The 19,598-nt window shown below is 38.3% G+C and overlaps 1 protein-coding gene across 5 annotated transcripts in view; it reads right to left on the bottom strand.

Moving 5' to 3' along the window:
* The window catches only part of tox2 (TOX high mobility group box family member 2), a 235,417-nt gene that overhangs the window by 195,097 nt on the left and 20,722 nt on the right, over positions 1–19,598 (bottom strand). For 4 of the 5 annotated variants that reach the window (XM_041783956.1, XM_041783958.1, XM_041783957.1 and 1 more), the window contains exon 1: positions 310–820. The exons of the other annotated variant lie outside the window; for it this stretch is intronic. In XM_041783956.1, coding sequence (XP_041639890.1) covers positions 310–428 — 119 coding nt within the window. In that variant the 5' untranslated portion in view covers positions 429–820. Of the gene's footprint in view, positions 1–309; positions 821–19,598 lie in introns of those variants that run through there. 5 annotated transcript variants of the gene reach the window in all.

Raw genomic sequence — 19,598 nt, 5'->3', positions numbered from 1 at the left:
ATCCACAGTTTTCATTGTAAATACATAAGAACATTTAAATTAGAAGGGAAAAACAGCATGCACTATTCAGAGCAGGTGCGAGCACACATTGTGCACTTCTGAATTACAGTAAAGTTCAGTCATAGTGCAGCTTTAAGACCCATTTCATCCCAAGGGAGGGAAAAGTAGAACACTTGTCACTAACTGCACTCCCTGCCCAGGTCTTCCATATATCGGCTATATGTGCTCTATAAGGGCGAGCATGTAGAAGCAAGGATTTGTGCACAGGCGGCACAAAATAAAAGCTGGTAAAGTGTTGGTCATATTTACCTTGTTGGAGTGGTAATAGTCCAAACCGGAGTCAGTCGGTAACGTACATGAACCCACGCTTGAAGGGGGAACTGGATAAAATCTGACGTCCATCTCAGAGTCCGCAAGACTGACGGCATGAAAGCGTAGCTCCAAAAAACCGGTGCGACTTCTCTCTCTCTCCTGCACACTCACGCGCTCTCTCTTTCTCTCTCTACCTCCCTCTTTTTTCCTTTTGTGTGTTAAAGAGAAAAAGTAAAAGAATAGAACATCCGTCTTAGACTCAGTTCAGCACTGTGTTTGCATTCAGCAGCACGGTGATGCTCTCGTTTAACATCCCTTTAAAGTTCACTTGGAAAAGAGGAGGGAAAAAGCGAGGGGGAGCTGCCGGTGATAGAAAATCAAAAGTCTATCGGTCACTGAAGTAGTTTGAAAGCGAGCAGTAGATCAGGTAAACACGCAGAGTGGATCTTGTCGACGGTTTCTCTCCCTAAACGCTCGTGCTCCGTCCCTGGTTTCCAGACGCGCTGGAGCTTTGTCATGAGGGAGCGCTCACATACATCCATGAGCTCCCGGACAGAGAGAGAGGCTGCAGGGCTGCGACCTCTACTGGCAGAAGGATAAAACAGCAGAGAGGAGGGAGAGACGGGATGGTAAGAGGACTGACATGGGAGTGAGGACTCCCAAACTGAGGTCAAGGTCTTCCTCATACAGTCAGTCTGCAGTAATACTGCAAACTTACCTCAAGCTAATTTAACTCTGATTGCAGACTCATTTAAAAAGCTCAAAACAAAGATTTGTTTCCAAAGTTTGAGATCTGTTTTCCCCTGGTGTTACACTGGAATAAAAAACCTGAAAAGGAACAGAGGACTGCACAGTGTTTGTGATTTAATCACAGTAAGTAAGAATCCAGAGCTACCATGGTGGTTACACACCAGATGTATAAATGTCCACAGTGGTGGGTTTTTACCATGACCTTATAACCCCAAAATGGATTCAGTTTATAACTGAGTCAGAGTTGACATCTGTGCAAAGTCTGAGATGTCATATTCACAAGCAAGAAGGCTCAGAGATGTTGACCACTAACCCTAAAGGGGGCATATTTAACCCTTTTAAGACAAGTTTATATTGTTCTCCCCTAAAACATGCCTGTGAAGTTTGTTGCTGAAAAAACACTCTAGTATTGGATTTTTGCATGTTAAAAACCTCCTTTTCAGCCCTGCTCAGAACAAGCTGTTTCTGTGTCTATAGCTTTAAATGTTAATGAGCTGTCTGACTCCGCCCCTGACTACACCCTTCTCAGGAAATGGATGCAGCACTCCTGATGTTAAAGACACTTTCATTCAAAGTTGAGGACCTGACTGGGATTTGTACCGTTATTCTCCCAGATCAAAGTCAGCAGGGTAACACACTGAGTTATCCAGCAACTCAGCTGAGAGGAAGATCAAGAGAGAAGGGGGGGAATTTTCTTCCAAGCAAAGAGGGCCAAACAAACCTGGGGGTAGTGCTAACTCCCACATGACATCATGAGGGGAAAATCTGAGAACGACTTGTTACAGCACACATTTTCTGAAAGGGGGAGAAAGAGAGGGTGGGAGGGAATGGATTTTTCTGGTATTTGAAGGGATTGTGGACAGGCCAGGGGCACACATTTTTGTCAGAAAAGCCTGAAAAAGTGATTTTTGCACATGTACCCTTTAAACATCCAATTAGTATTAGGGCTGACAAGATTAACTGCATTAACTGCAAATCATCAAGGTAATTAATGGCGTGTTTTATTTATTTACTTTTCTCTGTCAACACTCTTTAGGTAAGCCGCTGTAGAGCCACAGTGATATAATAAGGCCACCTCTACTTGATGTCCCATTTTGCTTTGAAAACCTCACAGACAGCTCAGTAGACAAGCCAAAAGTCAACTGCCAATTCTGTTATTGAACATTTACCATTTTACTGTTATCTAATATCCTTGTCAATCTATAACAGGTTCCTTTTTCCATGGTTAAATTCATGTTCTAATCCTTGATCTACCCATCAAAGCAAGTCTGTATTCAGTGATAAAGTCTATTAGCCGTAGTTCAAGACAGCAGAAACATCCAAAATGACACAAAAACAGTTTTGAATGTAAAGTGGAATTTTAAAATGCAATAAGAAGGATGCGACCAATTGCTATTAACTACAGAAATCTTAAAATTAGAAAACAATTTTAATCGTTTGACGACCCTCGTATGTATACTTCCATCCTTAGACTAATGATTAGGAATAGACATATATTCAAATCAGGCACAGTTATGTTAATGAATAATAGGTAATGCAAATAAATGATAAAGTCAGATGTCTTTTAAAGGTCACATATTATTATTATTATGTCCACAGTAACCCCCAAGAATCAGAGCCCCCCCCCCACTTTGATGTGTGCAGACACAGATGTGTAGTGATAGTTTATGCTTTCTAGCTACACTATGATAGATGAATTGGTAGGAAGGTAACACTGTAATATAAAGAAAGCTATTTGTAATATGTAACACAGGCCAAAAAAAGATGAAAAGTAGATTTTTACATAAATCCCACCTCCATTAGTCAAATGGCAAATCAAAGTTTGTCATTTTGGAGCATCATCTGGGGTAGCCATTTTATATTTTAAGGAGGTCCAGAACACCCTGGACACTCAGAGACCAGGTCAAGACTGAACCCTAGTTTCTTGTTTCCTTTTTTACGATAGGTTTAGAAAACTTTGAAAAATGAAATAAAGTGTCAAAATCTTTCAAAATTTCAGTGCAGAGATAACAACAGGATATGAATTTTGTTTATTGTTTTTGAGTTTGCACATTTTCAGATCTTGGTGTGAAGTGTCAGGTGTCATATGAGAAAGCATCAGCTCTCAGGAAAAAGGCGTAAGGTTTCACAAAATAAGGTGTCAGGAAAAAAGGCTTCAGGAAAAAAAGTGTCAGGAAAAAAGGTGTCAAGAAAGGTCTCAGGTAAAAAAAAAAAAAGTCAGGAAAAAAAAGCGTCAGGAAAAAAGGTGTCAGGAAAAAAGGCGTCAAGAAAAAAGGCATCAGGTCTCAGAAAAAAAGGTATAGGACAAAAAGGCAGTAGGTCTCTGGAATAAAGGGCGTTAGGGTCTCAAGGAAAAAAGGTGTCAGGAAAAAAAGGCGTCAGGTCTCAGGTTAAAAAGACGTCACGAAAAAAAGCGCCATGAAAAAAGGCGCCAGGAAAAGAAGTGTAAGGAAAAAAGGCATCAGGTCTCAAGGAAAAAAGGCGTCAAGAAAAAACGCATCAGGTCTCAGGAAAAAAGGTGTCAGGACAAAAAGGCGACAGGTCTCTGGAAAAAAGGCATTAGGGTGTCAAGGAAAAAAGACAACAGAAAAAAAAAGGCGTCAGGACAAAAAAGTCGTCAGGTCTCAGAAAAAAAGGCATCAGGTCTCAGGAAAAAATAAGGTGTCAGGAAAAAGGTGTCAGGTCTGAAATCTGACTTTTTTCCCTTGAGACCTGATGCTTTTTCATATGACAACTGACACCTCACTCCAAGACCTGGGGGTGTCCTAAAATGTACACCGCCGTCTGGAAGTAATGTCAGGATTGTTATTATTAATTATGTAAGTATTATTTGTACTTATGGCTTGCCATAAGCCTGCTTCCTGTCAGGTACATTATGCATGTATGACACAATAATATAGAAGTCAATCAATCAGTCATGAGGTGGACTTAAATTGCAGCTCTTGCAAATAAAATGCTTAGAGAAGAAGCAAAAAATTATCCAAAATGGGAAAGTCTTTGGAAAGACGGAGAGTATTTGAGAAGATTTAATCAGGCTACAGCCATTCTAATGATGTTTTGTGTTTCGCCAAGAAGAAAATGCTGATTATTCATATCAAAGATTCAAAACATTCCTATGTGATGTAATCCTGCCTTTTAATATTTCATTCAGTGTACACATCATATAGCTTCACTGTTGGAACAACATATGAATAATGTATGGTGTTATGTTATACAACCTGAAAACAGTTTTATAACCTTAAAGCTTCAATTTGATAGAATCTGAGCTCAAGCTGCAACATTAGCTTCATATGATCAGAGGTCTCTTCTTCATTATGGATCAAAACTTACAGCAAAATGCCAATAAACCTCCTGAGGTTGAGTCACACTTTCATTTTGTGTCTTTAAGGACTCTCATGGATGTCCATTGACACAGCTGCATGCTTATGAAATGTATTTTTTCATTCTATTGGAGTTATTTCTTTATAAAGTGTTTACAAGAACAGCAGTAAAACATGATGTCCTGTTGTTGATCTTCACAGGTTTGCAAGAAAATGAATTTGTGTTTTTCATCCCTTTAAAGAGGCGCCATTGATGTGACTTTCATCTCTTTTGAACGGCTTGTTATGATTTGTAATACTTGACATAATTCAGGCCATGGAGATGATGCTGGGCTATCATTTTAGGTAACCTCCGCCTCACCTCTTCCACTCCACATCATCAAAAGCCTGAGGCTGTTTTCGAAATTCCTCCTTTTTCCACTTTATTCTATTTGGATGCCTGTTTTTTTAGCCAGTGGGCAACTGCATGCACAGTGAAAATAGATGGGCTTCTTACGCTCTAACTTGAATAACATACATTGCTACTTTGCCCCAGTTCTGACCCTAACTTACACGCAGACATACACACCATCACATTTACACACACCTGAATCAATGCAAAACATACTCACACAGCGGTGAACACAACAGGATGTAAACACAGAACAATGTCCAACCAGAGGTTCAAATACGTGCAGAGAAGGAAAATAACATCGCTCACAGCCGAGCGTGTCACACTGTTTTTAAGAAAAGGGTGGAGCGGTGTTATGTGTGCTCATATCTGGAGGAAAGTGTCATTAATGTGTTTTTGTGAGGCAGAAAAACATATAAGGTGAGTGTCTCAGTGCTTTGGTTGCATGCGTGGGAGTATGAAGTATGTGTTTGTGTTAACCAAGCTGCCATTGTCATCCCAGTGGGCGACTTGTCGGCCCCCTCAGGACTCTGCCTGTGTCTCTGTAGTTATTACCAGGCATGGTGGCTCTGACCCTGGGGTGTGAGGCTGCTTTAATGCCCGGCACAGATGGGTCGTGCTATGGGCTCGCTGTGGCCGTCTGCCATCAGCTGCCAGTGCAGGCTGCTCTGACTCCCAGCTCATAAGGTTAACCGTCCAATAAACACACATTTTCATAACTTTTGTACATCTGTGTCGCCTGCGATTTTTCTCTTCTTCTAACTATTCTCCCTTACTGTTACTTTGTCATTCAAAAACTACAGCACATCGGTAGTGTCTGCAACAGTAACTGCATATTAACATGGACAACATGCCCCCTTCTTCTTTCTGTTAAACAAAAGTGAAGCCAAAACACTCCTGCAGCAGGCATTGATATAAAGGTTCTTTTAGGACTGGATCACCATAAAGGCCAGGTTTTGTGTTTACAACTACATCCAACATTTAAAGTGTGAAGATTTAAACATTTTTTATCCTTAAGCTACTTTTGTGTCCGGAAAGTTGTAAAATATTTATATAAAAAAATGAGAGAAAAAAAACATGAGGAAACAGCAGCAGGCAGGGATTTTAAAAAGCCTGGTCAAGTGGTGTCACACAACGTTCTTGCACCCTTCGTTTCCACAAAGCAGTCCAGTTTGATTCAGTACAGCTTTGTCAAAATTTAGCACACGTAACTCTGATCTGACCCATGTGATGGGAGATCCGTCTCTTTTAAGAGATCCAGATGATTTAGCCTCTGTAGAGCTGCTTGTTTGGCTTGCAAAACGGCTCTTCATTCAGTAACAGTTCAGCTTTTAAATGTATTAAATTATGACAAAGGAAGGAGGAAAGGAACCTGGCACTCAAACTCAAGCTAGCTACCGCAGCTAACATCAAAGAGCTGTTTTGTAGCACAGGTTCATTTGTGAATGGCACATCATCCCTAGGACACTCACCCCATAAGGTTTATTCAATTGATAATATCACAGTTCCAATTAAAAGCATGTTTTTGACAAAATTAAGATTTTTTTAATATATTCAGCTAGCCTCTTAGCTCAGTACAAGACTCCTCTAGACTCTTGTATCCCTCCAAGTAACTAGAGGATGCTAGGAGGCCTGCAGGACTGAGTATTTGTGATATGAGCCCTTCTTTTGCAAAGAGTCATGTTCAATGTATGTAGAAATTTATAGAGCTCTAACTCTCCTCTGTTCCCATTCATTCCAAATAGCTGTCCCCCACTTCTTGACCCCCAAAGGACATTCAAATCATGTGAAAGCAAACAAACCTATTGCACTGACAGACATGCACAGAAGGGAGCTGGCTGGTGGAAATGACTTCGCACTTTATCTGCTAACAAAAGCAAAACCAAAAATCATTCAGGATGCTACAAAGTAAAACAGATTCTTGAGCTGTTTGAAAGTAGAATCCATTTTTATGGAAAGTTCAATGACTTTTGCTAGTTTTCTTTACTTTTCCTCTCACTTCACCTCTACTTCAATCAAGTTTTTGTCATCTACAGAGCTGTGAATCATGATGTTATCAATCATATTCTTACATCAAATATGAGAAACAAACCTAGTCAGAAAAATGAACACTAAGTCACCAGTCTTGGAATAGTAACTCAAAAAAGTACTCAGTTCAACATTACTAGTTACTTTTAAAAAAAAGTGATGCATCACAATTTTTTAGGTTCTTACAACAAAAAGTAACTAGCTACACTACCAGTTACATTACTTGTCACCTGAGATTTTCTGTTACTTAAATGAATGAAACCTTACATAATAGAAAAAGGAGCATTCACCAAATAATATACTTCTTAAGGTGTGCAACAACCCTGAAGAAGACCATGAGTCAAAACACGTCTGTTGTGCCTTGCTTTTATAAAATTGCTTCAAGGGACATTTTTTTGAGTGCTGATGTCTCGTTTTCCAGTAAAAACTTACATAATCCCACATAAGTGTAACGGCACTATTTCAAACAGCAAAAGGTGTAAGGATATGTGAGTGATGTCAACACAAGAAGTGATGCTACAAGCCGGGACTTCATATGAATGTGCTCCACAAGAAGTTAGTCTTTAGTCTCGTACATTTGTCATGTTATGTTTAGTCAAGTCATGTTACTACAGTCAATAATCACCTCCAGATATTCCACATTAGCATAAATCTCCATTTTGATAAGGAAGACAGACAAAAGATGTCCCCTTTTTGCTCTTGAAAACAAAAATGTGTCAGCAAAGCTGTGGAACTCATAGTAAAACAGCATCTCACAGAAAAATATGTCAAGAACAAGGCCACCATATGTGTTAGCGCAAACATATTTGTCTCAGCTTTGGTGGTTACCTGCTGCTGTTGACAATCGAGTTTTGGCCGCTTGGCGGGTGTCGATATCATGTAGCTACCTTGAGATTCACTTGAGCTTTGAGGGTCTTTAGCTTCTAGCTTTGTGTTAGCATGCTGCATTTGCAGGTGTTTAGAAAGATCTGATCACGGCAGTGAAGATTTGTTTCTGACCTGGGCAGTTGACACTTCACTGTCACATTCTTGTCCTTTTGTGCAACATATCCAAAGGAGTGTTTATTTGAACCACTCTGCTGTTTTTCTCTGCCTCCACCATAGACTTGAGCTAACGTGTCAATCACCTGAATCAGCAAGTGTCACATGAGCGTGGGTTTAAAAATGATGCTTGATTTGTTTTCTTCTCTGTGCTCCCATTCTACATGTAGGATTTACAGCAATGCCAGCCTTGAGATTATTTTTTATCAGTAACAGTAACATAACTAGAAAAGCACTCAGAGAGTGCAGACCTCCACCATTAACGCTATCTCCCAATAGTAAGGAATCCTTAAAAAAATTCCTGGATCCGTCCCCATGTTCCCCCCAACACGGCATTCGCCAATTACTCCCTCCCCGGTGAGGTGGAAACACAGTGAGGCAAAGCATTGGCTTCGCGACGGGTGGACTGTCATGGCAGAAGCATTGCCTGCTGGTGCCAACAGATGCACTGACAGTCTCACCCATGGTCTCACTGGACAACTGGGAGTTATGGCAGAGGGTGAATATTCCTCTATTCCTCCCAGCATTGTGAGTATTCTCACTACAATTTGCTGTCTTTCTCTCTGTTACACTCTGATTTGTCTCCTCGACCGGGTGTCCGTATTTCAAACTCTATAAAATCCAAAACTTTGAATGGAAACACAGCCAAAGTGCTGCTGGGATTGAAGTTACTCATGTCTGCCATCTCCTGGTGTAAAGTGGTAACAGCGCAGAGCTCCGCCATTAGCCCTATCTCCCAATAGTACAGAATCCTTAAAAAAAATTCCTGGATCCAGATGGGGATCCAGATCAGTCCCATAATCTAATCAGTTCTTCCTTATGCCATTTCTGACATTTCCTGATAATTTCATCAAATCCATTTACAACTTCTTGAGTTATGTTGCTAACTAACAAAGAAATGAAGAAACAAACAAACCCATCCGATCACATAACCTCCTTGGCGGAGGTAATTACATGATTTATGTGACATGTACTCCACCTTGATAGTTTGACCCATCTCCCATTGGTTAAAATGGAGGAGGCAGCATTTTCTCATCGTCTTTGTCCACTTCAGGCAGCAGGACCATTCTGAGTCAATAAGATGCAGTTTCTTTTTGCACTTGTTTTAACTGCTATAAACTCAATCTTCTATATCACCTTGTGGTGCTTGACTCATGTTTGCAACGTGTGAAATTACTCCTTTCACTTAGAATAGTACTTCAGCAAAGCCTTTCTTTTTCATGATGGCATGATTGCACATGGTAAGTATTTTTGAATTGGTATTTTTGTGTTAACTGCTAAGGGTGTAAAGGATGTAAATGAACAGTTTTGCTAACTCTTGCATGTTTATGTATTTTATTTATATGTATGTTCATTAATATGCTCCATCTCTTTTTAGTGAATGAATAAACCTCTTTTGTGATACAACCAGACAAAAGGAAATAATGTTGTTTAAAAGGAAGGAGCAGAGGAAATAATGCAAAAAGAAAAATGGCAGAGGTAAAAGTGTGGAAAGGAGGTTTAAAAAAGTGTGCATTCAGACTGGTGAATAATGGAAATAAAGGGGAGATTACACATGGACAGAAAGTCACAGACAAGCAAGTTTTAAAGAAGTGTTACATTTGAGTACAGCTTCTTTCCATCGCAGGATGCTAATCACGCCATCTAGCATTTTGAAAAACATTCATCCACTCAGAGCAATTAGCAGAACAAACACTTTTTATTGCCTCAGTAAGAGCTCCCACTAGCAGGAAATGAGAGGAAAATATAAAACAATATTTTCCATTAAGGGTTACGACCCTGCTGCTACTTCGATGATGCCTCCAAACTGGTTTTATAATGTCTCCTGAGCTTAAGGGATCTTACTTTTTGATGACTAAATTTTCTTCAGTTGAAAGACACCTCTTAGAAATGGTGAATCAAAGCTCAAATGTTGTTTTTTAAGCAAAAGAACTCAGTAATTTTCAGTAATGCTTTGTGCTTTTACAGGAGCAATTGGCTTTAGAGAGAAAAATGTCAGTTTTAAAGAAATTGGCGAACAATTTCCCTTTAGAACAGAACACTTAAGAAGATTGGCACAAGACAAAGACAAACATTTTCTTTTTCTTTCTCCTCTGCCCCTCTGAGCTCTCCTCTTGGCTTTAAGTGAGCTGTTAATTCTTCTTCCACGTGGAAATCTGCACTGATTACTACCAATGAGCGATAAACAAGAGCCGAGAAATCATTCTTCCTTTTATCTCAGCACACAGACTAACTGGACGGTTTGCTCATTTTCTGCCTCTGCTTGTTTGTTTAGCATCACTGTAGATCATTTACACATGCTTTTAGCCTATTATGAGATTGGTGCTGCTTTCCCCTTGTTGTGGTTATTTTCAAAGCTAGTGTTTTAATTGTACATACTGTATATAATGGGATCTAGAGTCAATACCATTTCTGCTTTTATTATTGTTACTGTTGGGCTTAAAATTGATTGGAACTGATATAATCATCATGTTTAATTGGTTAATTTGTAGGTTTTAACAGCTAATATAACTTTCTCGGATGTGCAATGTCATAATTGAATAAAATTGCCATGAATTAGTATATATAGTGTGCATGGAGCTTTTCAAGCCCTTTAAGGATGGCTAGCATTGTAAAAGGACTGAAATCATTCAGCTCTAGCCTCAGATCAAGTTATATTTATCCATAACATAAAAATATCGCCATACAGAGGGTGCTTAAACATTAATGTTAAGTTTCTATTATATATTTTCAACATGTTCCAAATTATAATGCAAATGATTTTTTCTCTCATTTTCCTAAATAGTTAATGCAAATGACAGTCAGTGTAACTTTCAAGTCATCAACTGTTAGAGAATAAATGATAACTTTTTTTTCAAAACTAAAACTCATAAGCCACGGTTCTTCTTTTTGTGCCATGGAAGAAAGTGGTCAGTCAGAAACTCTACTGTATATACTTTACCGAGGTCATTTTCACACCTCCAGGGGTCCTAAAGGAGCCTACCAACCCTCTCCCCATAATTCCAAATAATAATTGTTTGCTGCTTTGAAATGGCATTTTAGCAGCTGCTGTCTTAATCTGATGAATTTGTCTGGCAGAAACCTTCCTTATTATGCCTTTATCTGCAAGAACCTGTCTGTGCTCTAAATCAGCCACAAATTTCTTCACAGTACACTGATCACGCTTAAGTTTTTTGGGAGCAGAGAGATTTTTTTTCTTTCCCATATTGCTTGAAACCTGTGGCCTGCTTAATAATATGATATGTCCTTCTTAAGTAGTTTTTCTTTAATTGGGCTCACCTGGCAAACTAATTATCACAGGTGTCTGAGATTAATTTCAGTGATCCAAAGAGCCCCGAGGCACAATACCATCCACAAGTTTCATCGAGAAACAAAAAATTAAATGTTTATGACACTAAAATCCAATTTGCATAATAATTTGGAATATGGTGTGATGCTAATCTCCTATGCGTGGCTACAAATGGCCCTGAGTTGCCAAAGTATTACCACCATCAATAGGTCAATGCCCTACAAGCTTAAGATAGGCAATTCCTATGCTAACTACTCTACCACATAGCCCCTTATGGGACCCAACTGATGGGCATCAAGAGCTGGGACTTCACCAGGGTTTCCAAGTGGGATCCTCACTTCATGGTTTTTTTTTTCAGATTAGATCTATGACATCTCAAGGAAGCCACACGCTGAACCTTGGCATCCTAGAGCCAACCCCTTCTGCACATTAAATATTTTTTGCCTTTCCATGGCATGGGATATATTTCACCACCTTTTATAGCCACAATGCAAACATTAGCCTAAAGACCGAGCAAAATTTCATTAACACAACAGAAAGAAGGTCAGAGATTTAATCTGGGATTAAATTGGTACACAAACCATGGCTTGTTTTAGCTTCCTTGGCTTTAGCTAAGGCTTATGTAGCTTTGTTAGCTTTTGGGAAGCTAGCATAATTATGTTAGATATGTAGTTACCATTACTACATGAGCAAAGGTAGCTATGTTAGCTTTGGCTATGTTATATTTTGCTGTTATGTAGCTACATTAGCTTTAGTAAATGCAGCATAACACAGGTGTCAGGCCAAAACCTTGCAGCTCCATCTTTAATTTTTTGTTTTTTTTAATCAGTGCTATTGGTCACCCTTCACAGCTGACAGTGGGCTTTTACAGATTTTAAACCATTAAAAATTTTCAAATAGATGCCTACTGTGACCATTTAGTGTTAAATACTTTGGTTTTGGCTTGACATCAACATTGAGCAAATGAAGAAAATGTAGCTGTAGCTACACTACTTATGCACCTTACATTGCTAACTTCTCTTTGTTCGATTCAGCCTTAACTACATCAGCAGCTATAGTCTTTTAATGCAGGAGAAGCCTTTTTTTGTCCTGTGAGCAGACTGTTTTCTTAGCTTAACTAAATGTTTTGTAATCAGGTTTTTCAGGTCAGGGTTGTGACCTTTACCTTTTGGTATCCTTACCCTGACCTTAACCCTAACTGGCAGTTAAACTAATTTTATTTTGAAAGGTTAAGTGTGTATTGTTCTGCAAGAGGGGGCATCTCAGACCTGCAGTCTGCAGCTAGACTGTTTTGAATCTGACAGAAACTAAGATTTAAGTTATATTTCATTTCACTTATTTTATTTTATATTAATGCACAGGTTCCATCACAGAACTCTGAAGAAAAGATAAAGATGGCTGGTCTGTTTTCCTTGAACCGTAATAGAGTACTTTATATTCAAAAGGGTATATTTTTCACATTTTGTGGATAAAATCACAAAATATAAATAAATCTACAAAATCATTAATAACCCAGCATAGATGAGGACCATGTCAATTACCTGTTTTTAGAAAAATGTTACAAGGAAGCTTGTAAAAGGTCACAAATAAGATGTCTCTGATGAATTAAAGAGCATTTAATGACAGAGAACCAGCTTTTGAGGAATATTTCACGGATTTAAAAGCACTCACATCAATTAAAGTATACGTAGAGGAAAAAGACAGATCTCTGCATATCAGAGGCCCTACTGAGCACTAATTCAACGTTTCTTAAGTGGCCTTCTCCTCATCCGCACGAGAGAATACACATTAGCCTACTCTCTCATCTGTAACAAACAAGCAGAGTTATGCAAGTGTTATTTAATGTCACTATAATAAGACCTTCAGCTCTGCACTGGTTACAGGAAGTGAAGCTGTCAAGGTGCGGCTTCGTCAGACTCTGCAGGACTTTCATCGCTGGTCATTTTAGAGTAAAATATTAATGCACATTCTTTTGTTAAAACAGGTCAAAGCTTTCAGGCTCAGAAATACTGACAGAAGTTTTAGCGGTCAAGTGCTCCCTTTGCTAACACCACAGCAGCACAAGGTTGTTTTTCACATGCAGTTCTTTTTCCTTTTAACCTAAATTTAATGTCATGCATGATGATACTTTCTCTCTGATTTGATTTAGTGCAACATTAATGTTGTAGCAGCACTGCTGTGGTCCATGGAGGCAGTGCCATATAAGGTTGTTCTGAGTGAAAGCAAACAGCAAAGTAATGGTAAACAGGAAATAGTTCAATAGGTCCATTAGGCAGAGAGATGACTCATAAATGACCTTAATTTATACTGAGAACACTCTGTTTTTGCAGCATTACAAAGAAGTAGAACATTTTCAGAAAACTCAAAACCCATAGAGACTGATTAAGCTGAAAAGACTCACCTTTACTTTGATTTGTCTCATTTGTGTTTTGGGCTTTTGTAAATGACTGTTTCTGCTTTTGGCTTTGGCTGTCACACAATGAATTTCACTTTATTTCAATTAATGCTTGATCAATAGTTTATTTTTTTTTTACTTTCCACTCTTCTCCAGATAATTAAATCAACTGAATGGAAAAACATTCAGTTCATTTTACTCCCTAAAAATAATCTACCTTTATTTTGCTTAGAACCACCATAATCATGAACAGAAAACAAGGAAATAGATCTAAAGAGGACTCTGAATTGTTATGATGTTAAAGAGACAAAATAATCGCAAGAAAAGGAGTGCAATCCTGGGTAAACAAAGCTAATCATGATTACAGAAGGAACAAGAACCAGCAAGGAGCCTCTGGTCTAAAACAGACCCACTGACCAAAGCCTGACAACAGAGCCCATTGTCTGGGAATACTTTAATGCTGAGCACTGCTGACCCCAGTAAATTTCCCTCCCTATGAGATCATTTGAGCAATATCACACAGGGTGGAATGCTATTATACAGAATAAAAGCACAGCTGTGGTTCAGTAAGTACAGCTGTGCTGTACAACAGCACTGCTTTAAAGTGGATGTAAGCAACCATCATAGATAGATCACAGATACACCGACATCTGCTGTCCTTGGTTTTGTCTGTCTGTTCATTTTAATAAGCTCAGTGCACTTAATATTTTCCTATGTTTAACCATAAAATAAATTATTACCCTCAGGGTGTTCCTGACCAAAAGTGGCAGCATTTATAAATAAAAATATTTTTTCTCACTTTTTTGCATCATTTTTAAAAATCATGATCAGACTTTATCATAAATATAAAATATAGATTAAATTTTGGGAATTTAATCCTTTAAATGTCAGTTTAAGTGCAAACCCTAGTGTCTGCAATGTAAAAACCACAAAAATTTAAATATTTCTCTTACACTACATGCAATTTGAATTTCCATGAAGTGGATTATCACAGACTTGACTATGTTAATAATGAGCGACAAGTTTGATTTTTTTTTTTTTTTTAACTTGAGGCTTCTATTAATTGTTACACTCAGGGTATAAGTGACAAAAAGTGGAGTGCTCACATACATAGCAATAAAAATACTACACATTTAAATAGAAACTCCACTTTTTTGGCATTAAAAATTTCTGAACTGATCATTAATTTCAAATATTGATAAATTCTGAGCAATTACCCTTTCAATGACAATTGAAGTGAGAAATAAACTGATTTTTAAAATGTATTTATTTATTTATTTTTTTGTTGATGAATAAATATAAATATTTTTCATATACTACATAAAAATTCGATTACCTTAAAGGGGATTATCACAGCCCTGAATATGTTAATAATGAGCATCATGTTTGATTTCTATCCATTTTTTTTTTACATCTTTATTTTTCAAATAAATTGTTATGAAAGTGTCCAGAAAGAAAGCATGAAATGACCCCTTATGCCAAATATTTTAAAAAGGCTGAAAATTGATGACAAACATGAAAAATACAAATTTGAAGCAATGACTCCTGAAGAAAGACAAGAATGAAAGCCTGAATTTTTTTTTTAACTATGGTTTAAAAATCATGGTTTTAATTGGTTTCAATGGGGCATCTTTGGTCACCAACACCTTGAATGTACACAAAAAGTGAACATGGCCAACCACTGCCTCATTTCAGGTTCTGATATTAAAATTTCAAGATTCAACTGAAAAAAAATATCCTCCAGAATTTCTTATTAGCACGGACACAGTCAAAATAATAAAGACAGTAAAAATGATCAAAAAAGCCACATCATAATTTATAATAAATATTATTAGACAACTTTTATACTGCTATAAAGGAATCCTGCTGTATTAACAGAAGGTCTAGACGTGGAAATTGTGCCGTCAAAAAAAGATGGTTTCTTTCGCGGCCATCATTGTTTATAGTAAAAGCTTGTTCCCAAACTGAGTTGTATTAACTTGGAGGTGAATTTAGAGAGGTTCCTGCCATGGGAAGCAAATTTAATACTGCATAAATAGTGAGCTCAACACAATGGAAGAGCATTTTCTGGTTCAGAGTACACCTTTCAGTCACTGAAGTTAGCCTAACTTGAGTGGAATAAATGTTCAAAACGTAATGATGTAAAACATTGGAATTAAAGATGCAGTTGACAAAAACCTATAGCTTTTAGAAAACTTCTAAATACTTTAACATGCTTTCAAAGACTCAAATATTTTTAAGTAAAGGAAGTATAGTGTAGCGCCTATTCATAACCAGAGTTATCTCAGGACACTTTACAAAGAGGGCAGGTCTAAAATGTACTCTGTTACTTTTGCCATAAAAGAAGACCCAACCTTAAATCCACTATTAGCTCAGCACTTAGCTACATTTAGCATGATGACACAGGCAAAGGAAAATTCCCTTTAACAGGCAAAGACCTTGAACAGAACCAGACTAATGGTGAAAAGCCTGTGCTGAGGCTACGTTGGGCCGTAAGAGGATAAAGGGAAATGCATAGAGATAGGACTGAGACAAATAGAGAAGAAGTACATGCAGAAGAAAGAACACAATATTAGCACTCGAGCAATGGCTTTTGTCCACTCAGACTCATAGTGAATACTCCTATGTTCTTAAAGACTGCAATAGGACATGAGAATGTACTGTTCATGAAAACATTAACAAATACAACACCCAAAAACATTTCCTGACAAAGCATCAACTGATATAAAATGTGCAATTAAACAAAAATGCACGTCAGTTCTGGAATAACAACAATTACATGCCAAAGACAGCTTTGCAGAATTTGCACTTCTCTTTACCAAGCAGTTTTGTATCAAAGCTGGTGTGAATAAATTCAGTGTGAGGCTGTGGCAGGCGCTCCCACAAAGGGCTGTTCAACGGTGAACCTTTGCTAACCTTTTCTAGCCACTGACCTTCAATAATGAGACTATGTTGTCTCTTGTTCCTACGGACAATCGGCCATTGAAACAACTGCCATTCATGGAGTCCGCTCCACCCTCTGCGTGACCCTTTTTTTCATACGAGTAATTAGCTGCTGTTGCATTTGTAAGGATGCAAACCAATCACATTAAATATTTATGATGTATGTAAAGTTGTGTGTCACTTCATTAAATAAGAACAGCATATATGGTCAAATGATCGGCTCTGATGCAACAAATAATTGATTTATCTCCTATTCAATCAAAGGAGAAATGAATCCCAGAGGATTTGGTTAATCAATTAATCATTTTATGAGCTATTTCCACATCTAAGCCTCATAAATTTAAGGATTTGCAGCTTTTTTCTACCATTTATTACAATAAATAAAAAGTCTACAGGATTTTTGACTTGCATGCATGACAGAGGAAATTTGAACATGACTTAAAAACTCATTAATTGTTGGTCGCAGCCCTTTGCACATTAAAACACATGAAATTGTGACTGAAATGAGGGTACAAATGTAAATCAGCTCCTATCTTTTGATGTAAAACAATTAAAAAATGTCATGCCTTGGATTTGTCTCTGTAAAATGTTATTTTTACTCATGCTTTCACAGCCCCATCATCCCCTCATCCTCCCATTCCACTGCTGAATAAACCCTCCTCTTCATCATCCTCTCATTCCCTCGACCTTCTACTTATGTTGCACATGAGAAATGAGAGGGGGGATGGGAGGGAAGATGAATGAAACAGGGAGTGGGGAATGAAAGGGAAGAGAGGGGGAGAGAAAAAGAAGAGAGCAAGATTGGGAAAAATGCCCTTTGACTGGATTTAAAAGTCTGTGGCATTTCATTTTCAGAGAGAGGGGGAGCTTCATCTCCTTCAGATCCTTTAAGGGCCAACCTAATTGATTAATGTTTCCATCTCATTGGGAAGAGGAGGGGGGCCATTTGAAGCTTAACTGGAGCCTTTTTACATTCCCTCAGACTTAAAACAGAACCAGCACAGAGAGAGATGATGACAGAATGAAAGACAGAGCGATGAAACAAAAAGTCTAAAATTCCAGTGGATGAGTGAAACATGTTGAAGGTCGAAATCGTTTCAACAATATACCGACTACACGGAGGAATGTCTTATCCTTTATACTAAAAGATCTACCCTGTAATGAAATAACGCACATGGTTTTAGCAATGAGGTATTCAGCTTTCAAAGAGGCTGTTTAGGTTTCTGCACCTGTCACAGGCAGCCGGCAGCAGGTACTTTATGTGATTGGGAAATCTAATGTAAGAAAATCCAATGCCTGGTTACTGAGAGTGAAGTCTAAGGGCAGGAAACATGCCTGTGACATTAAATCTGCTGTAAAAGGAAAATATACTTCTTCATATGGATATAATGTAGCGCGTTGAACAGGCGATGCCTTCCCTGATAACATGTTTTATATTTTTAGATAATGACACACCATACACAAGGTTTATACTCTAATTTCAGGCTTTGTGGGAACAAGGCATTAGGTCACAAAAACACAAAGCTGATCATGGCTGATGAGAAGAAATGGAAATTAATGGGGATTTGCATTAAGTTTTAAAAAACTTGATACACTAAAGGGATCCAGATTAGTATACCAGCACTAAAAGCAGTAATATGTAACCTATCCGCCTTATTGTCAGTCTAACAGTAAATATCCTCTGACTGGGTAGATGAAGTCTATCCCATTCCAACAGAGTGCCCTGGTTGCCTGCTTTTAGTGCTATCTAACTGGCAACAAGTTGCATTGCTATCACAAGAAGTGTATACAGATTCATGGAACTAGTTCACACGCCAGCCTGTTGCTAAAAAGAAGCCAGTTAATCCATCTAGGTACCATTTGGTTCAGTGGCTGAGGTTAAGAGAAAGAAGAGCACAGTGATGGGTGGAGCTAAGACGTGAAAAAGGAGTGACCAATAAGTACCAGGACAACAAGCAACAATGAGATGGCCGAGTGTACATCCCTGCTGATATAGCTGAAAAAGATTATGGCATAACGCTAGGCTGTATCATTACTGGTATCCCCATTGTCCCAGGTTCAGCAGCTTTCCTGGGAAAGTCATCTAAGGCTTTGTCAGACTAATTGAGAGTGGTCTGGCTGCAGACTACAGCTCCCAGGAGCCCCTCCTTGCAGACTACTACTGTGAGTCGCTGCCTCCTACAGGACAAAAGTGATGTAATTTGCCAGTAAAACATATATTCGGTTTAAGAAGCAGTTACGTGATTGGTGGTTTGCTTTAGCTACATTGGCTTTAGCTAACTTTTCTATATTGGTTTTTGCTACCATGAAAGCCAACATGGCTACATTAGCTATAGAAATGTGAGCTTAAGCTAATGCAGCAAAAGCCGATGTAGCTTTATTAGCTTTAGTAAGTATTATAAGCTAACATAGCTTCTTTAGCTCTAGCAATGTTAGCTATGCAGCTATATTACCTACATAGCTTATGTAGCTAACATAGCTTCTTTAGCCTTGGCCTTAGCTACGTAAGGTAGCTACATTACCTACAAAGCTTATGTAGCTAGCATAGATTTGTTAACTTGAACCGTAGCATTAGAGTGATTTCATGGAGAACAAGCTACATTTTGCAGGTCATGTTTCTGACTTTTCTGGTATCATAACCCTAACCAAAAGTTTAATCTGGTTTAAAATTTTATTTTGAAGGGTTCAGCATATATTTCAGAAGCAGGTGTCTGAAAGCTGGTCTGCAGCCAGACTGCCTTGGACTAATTTAGTTTGACTATAGCCCACCCTAACAGTCGTAGAGGTTCAGGGCCCATCCACCCTAAAAATCTGTAGTTTCATATTATGTAGTGTGACAGTGAACAACAATCAGCGACATGACTGAGACATCACTCATGACCTCCCAACAGAAAGCCTAATGTGTTTGATTTTTGTCCTACCACCTAAAATTTTTTCATGAGAGCTCAGATTGCTCCACAAGCACAGCAGCAACAAAATGTAAACAAAGCAAAGTGAAAGTAGAGTAACGAAGTTGTTGCCGTGGGATGGAACTATAAGACAGAAGAAAAGTTTGTTGAGTTCTGACAACATCCCTGCCTTTATGATACATTGTTGAGAGGCTATCACAACTGAAATAAGAGAAATGCT

This window comes from Cheilinus undulatus, linkage group 3, assembly GCF_018320785.1.
Source record: "Cheilinus undulatus linkage group 3, ASM1832078v1, whole genome shotgun sequence".
NCBI lineage: Eukaryota > Metazoa > Chordata > Actinopteri > Labriformes > Labridae > Cheilinus > Cheilinus undulatus.
Note: the sequence above shows the minus strand (reverse complement) of the source record. Positions and strands in the feature narration are given on the sequence as shown.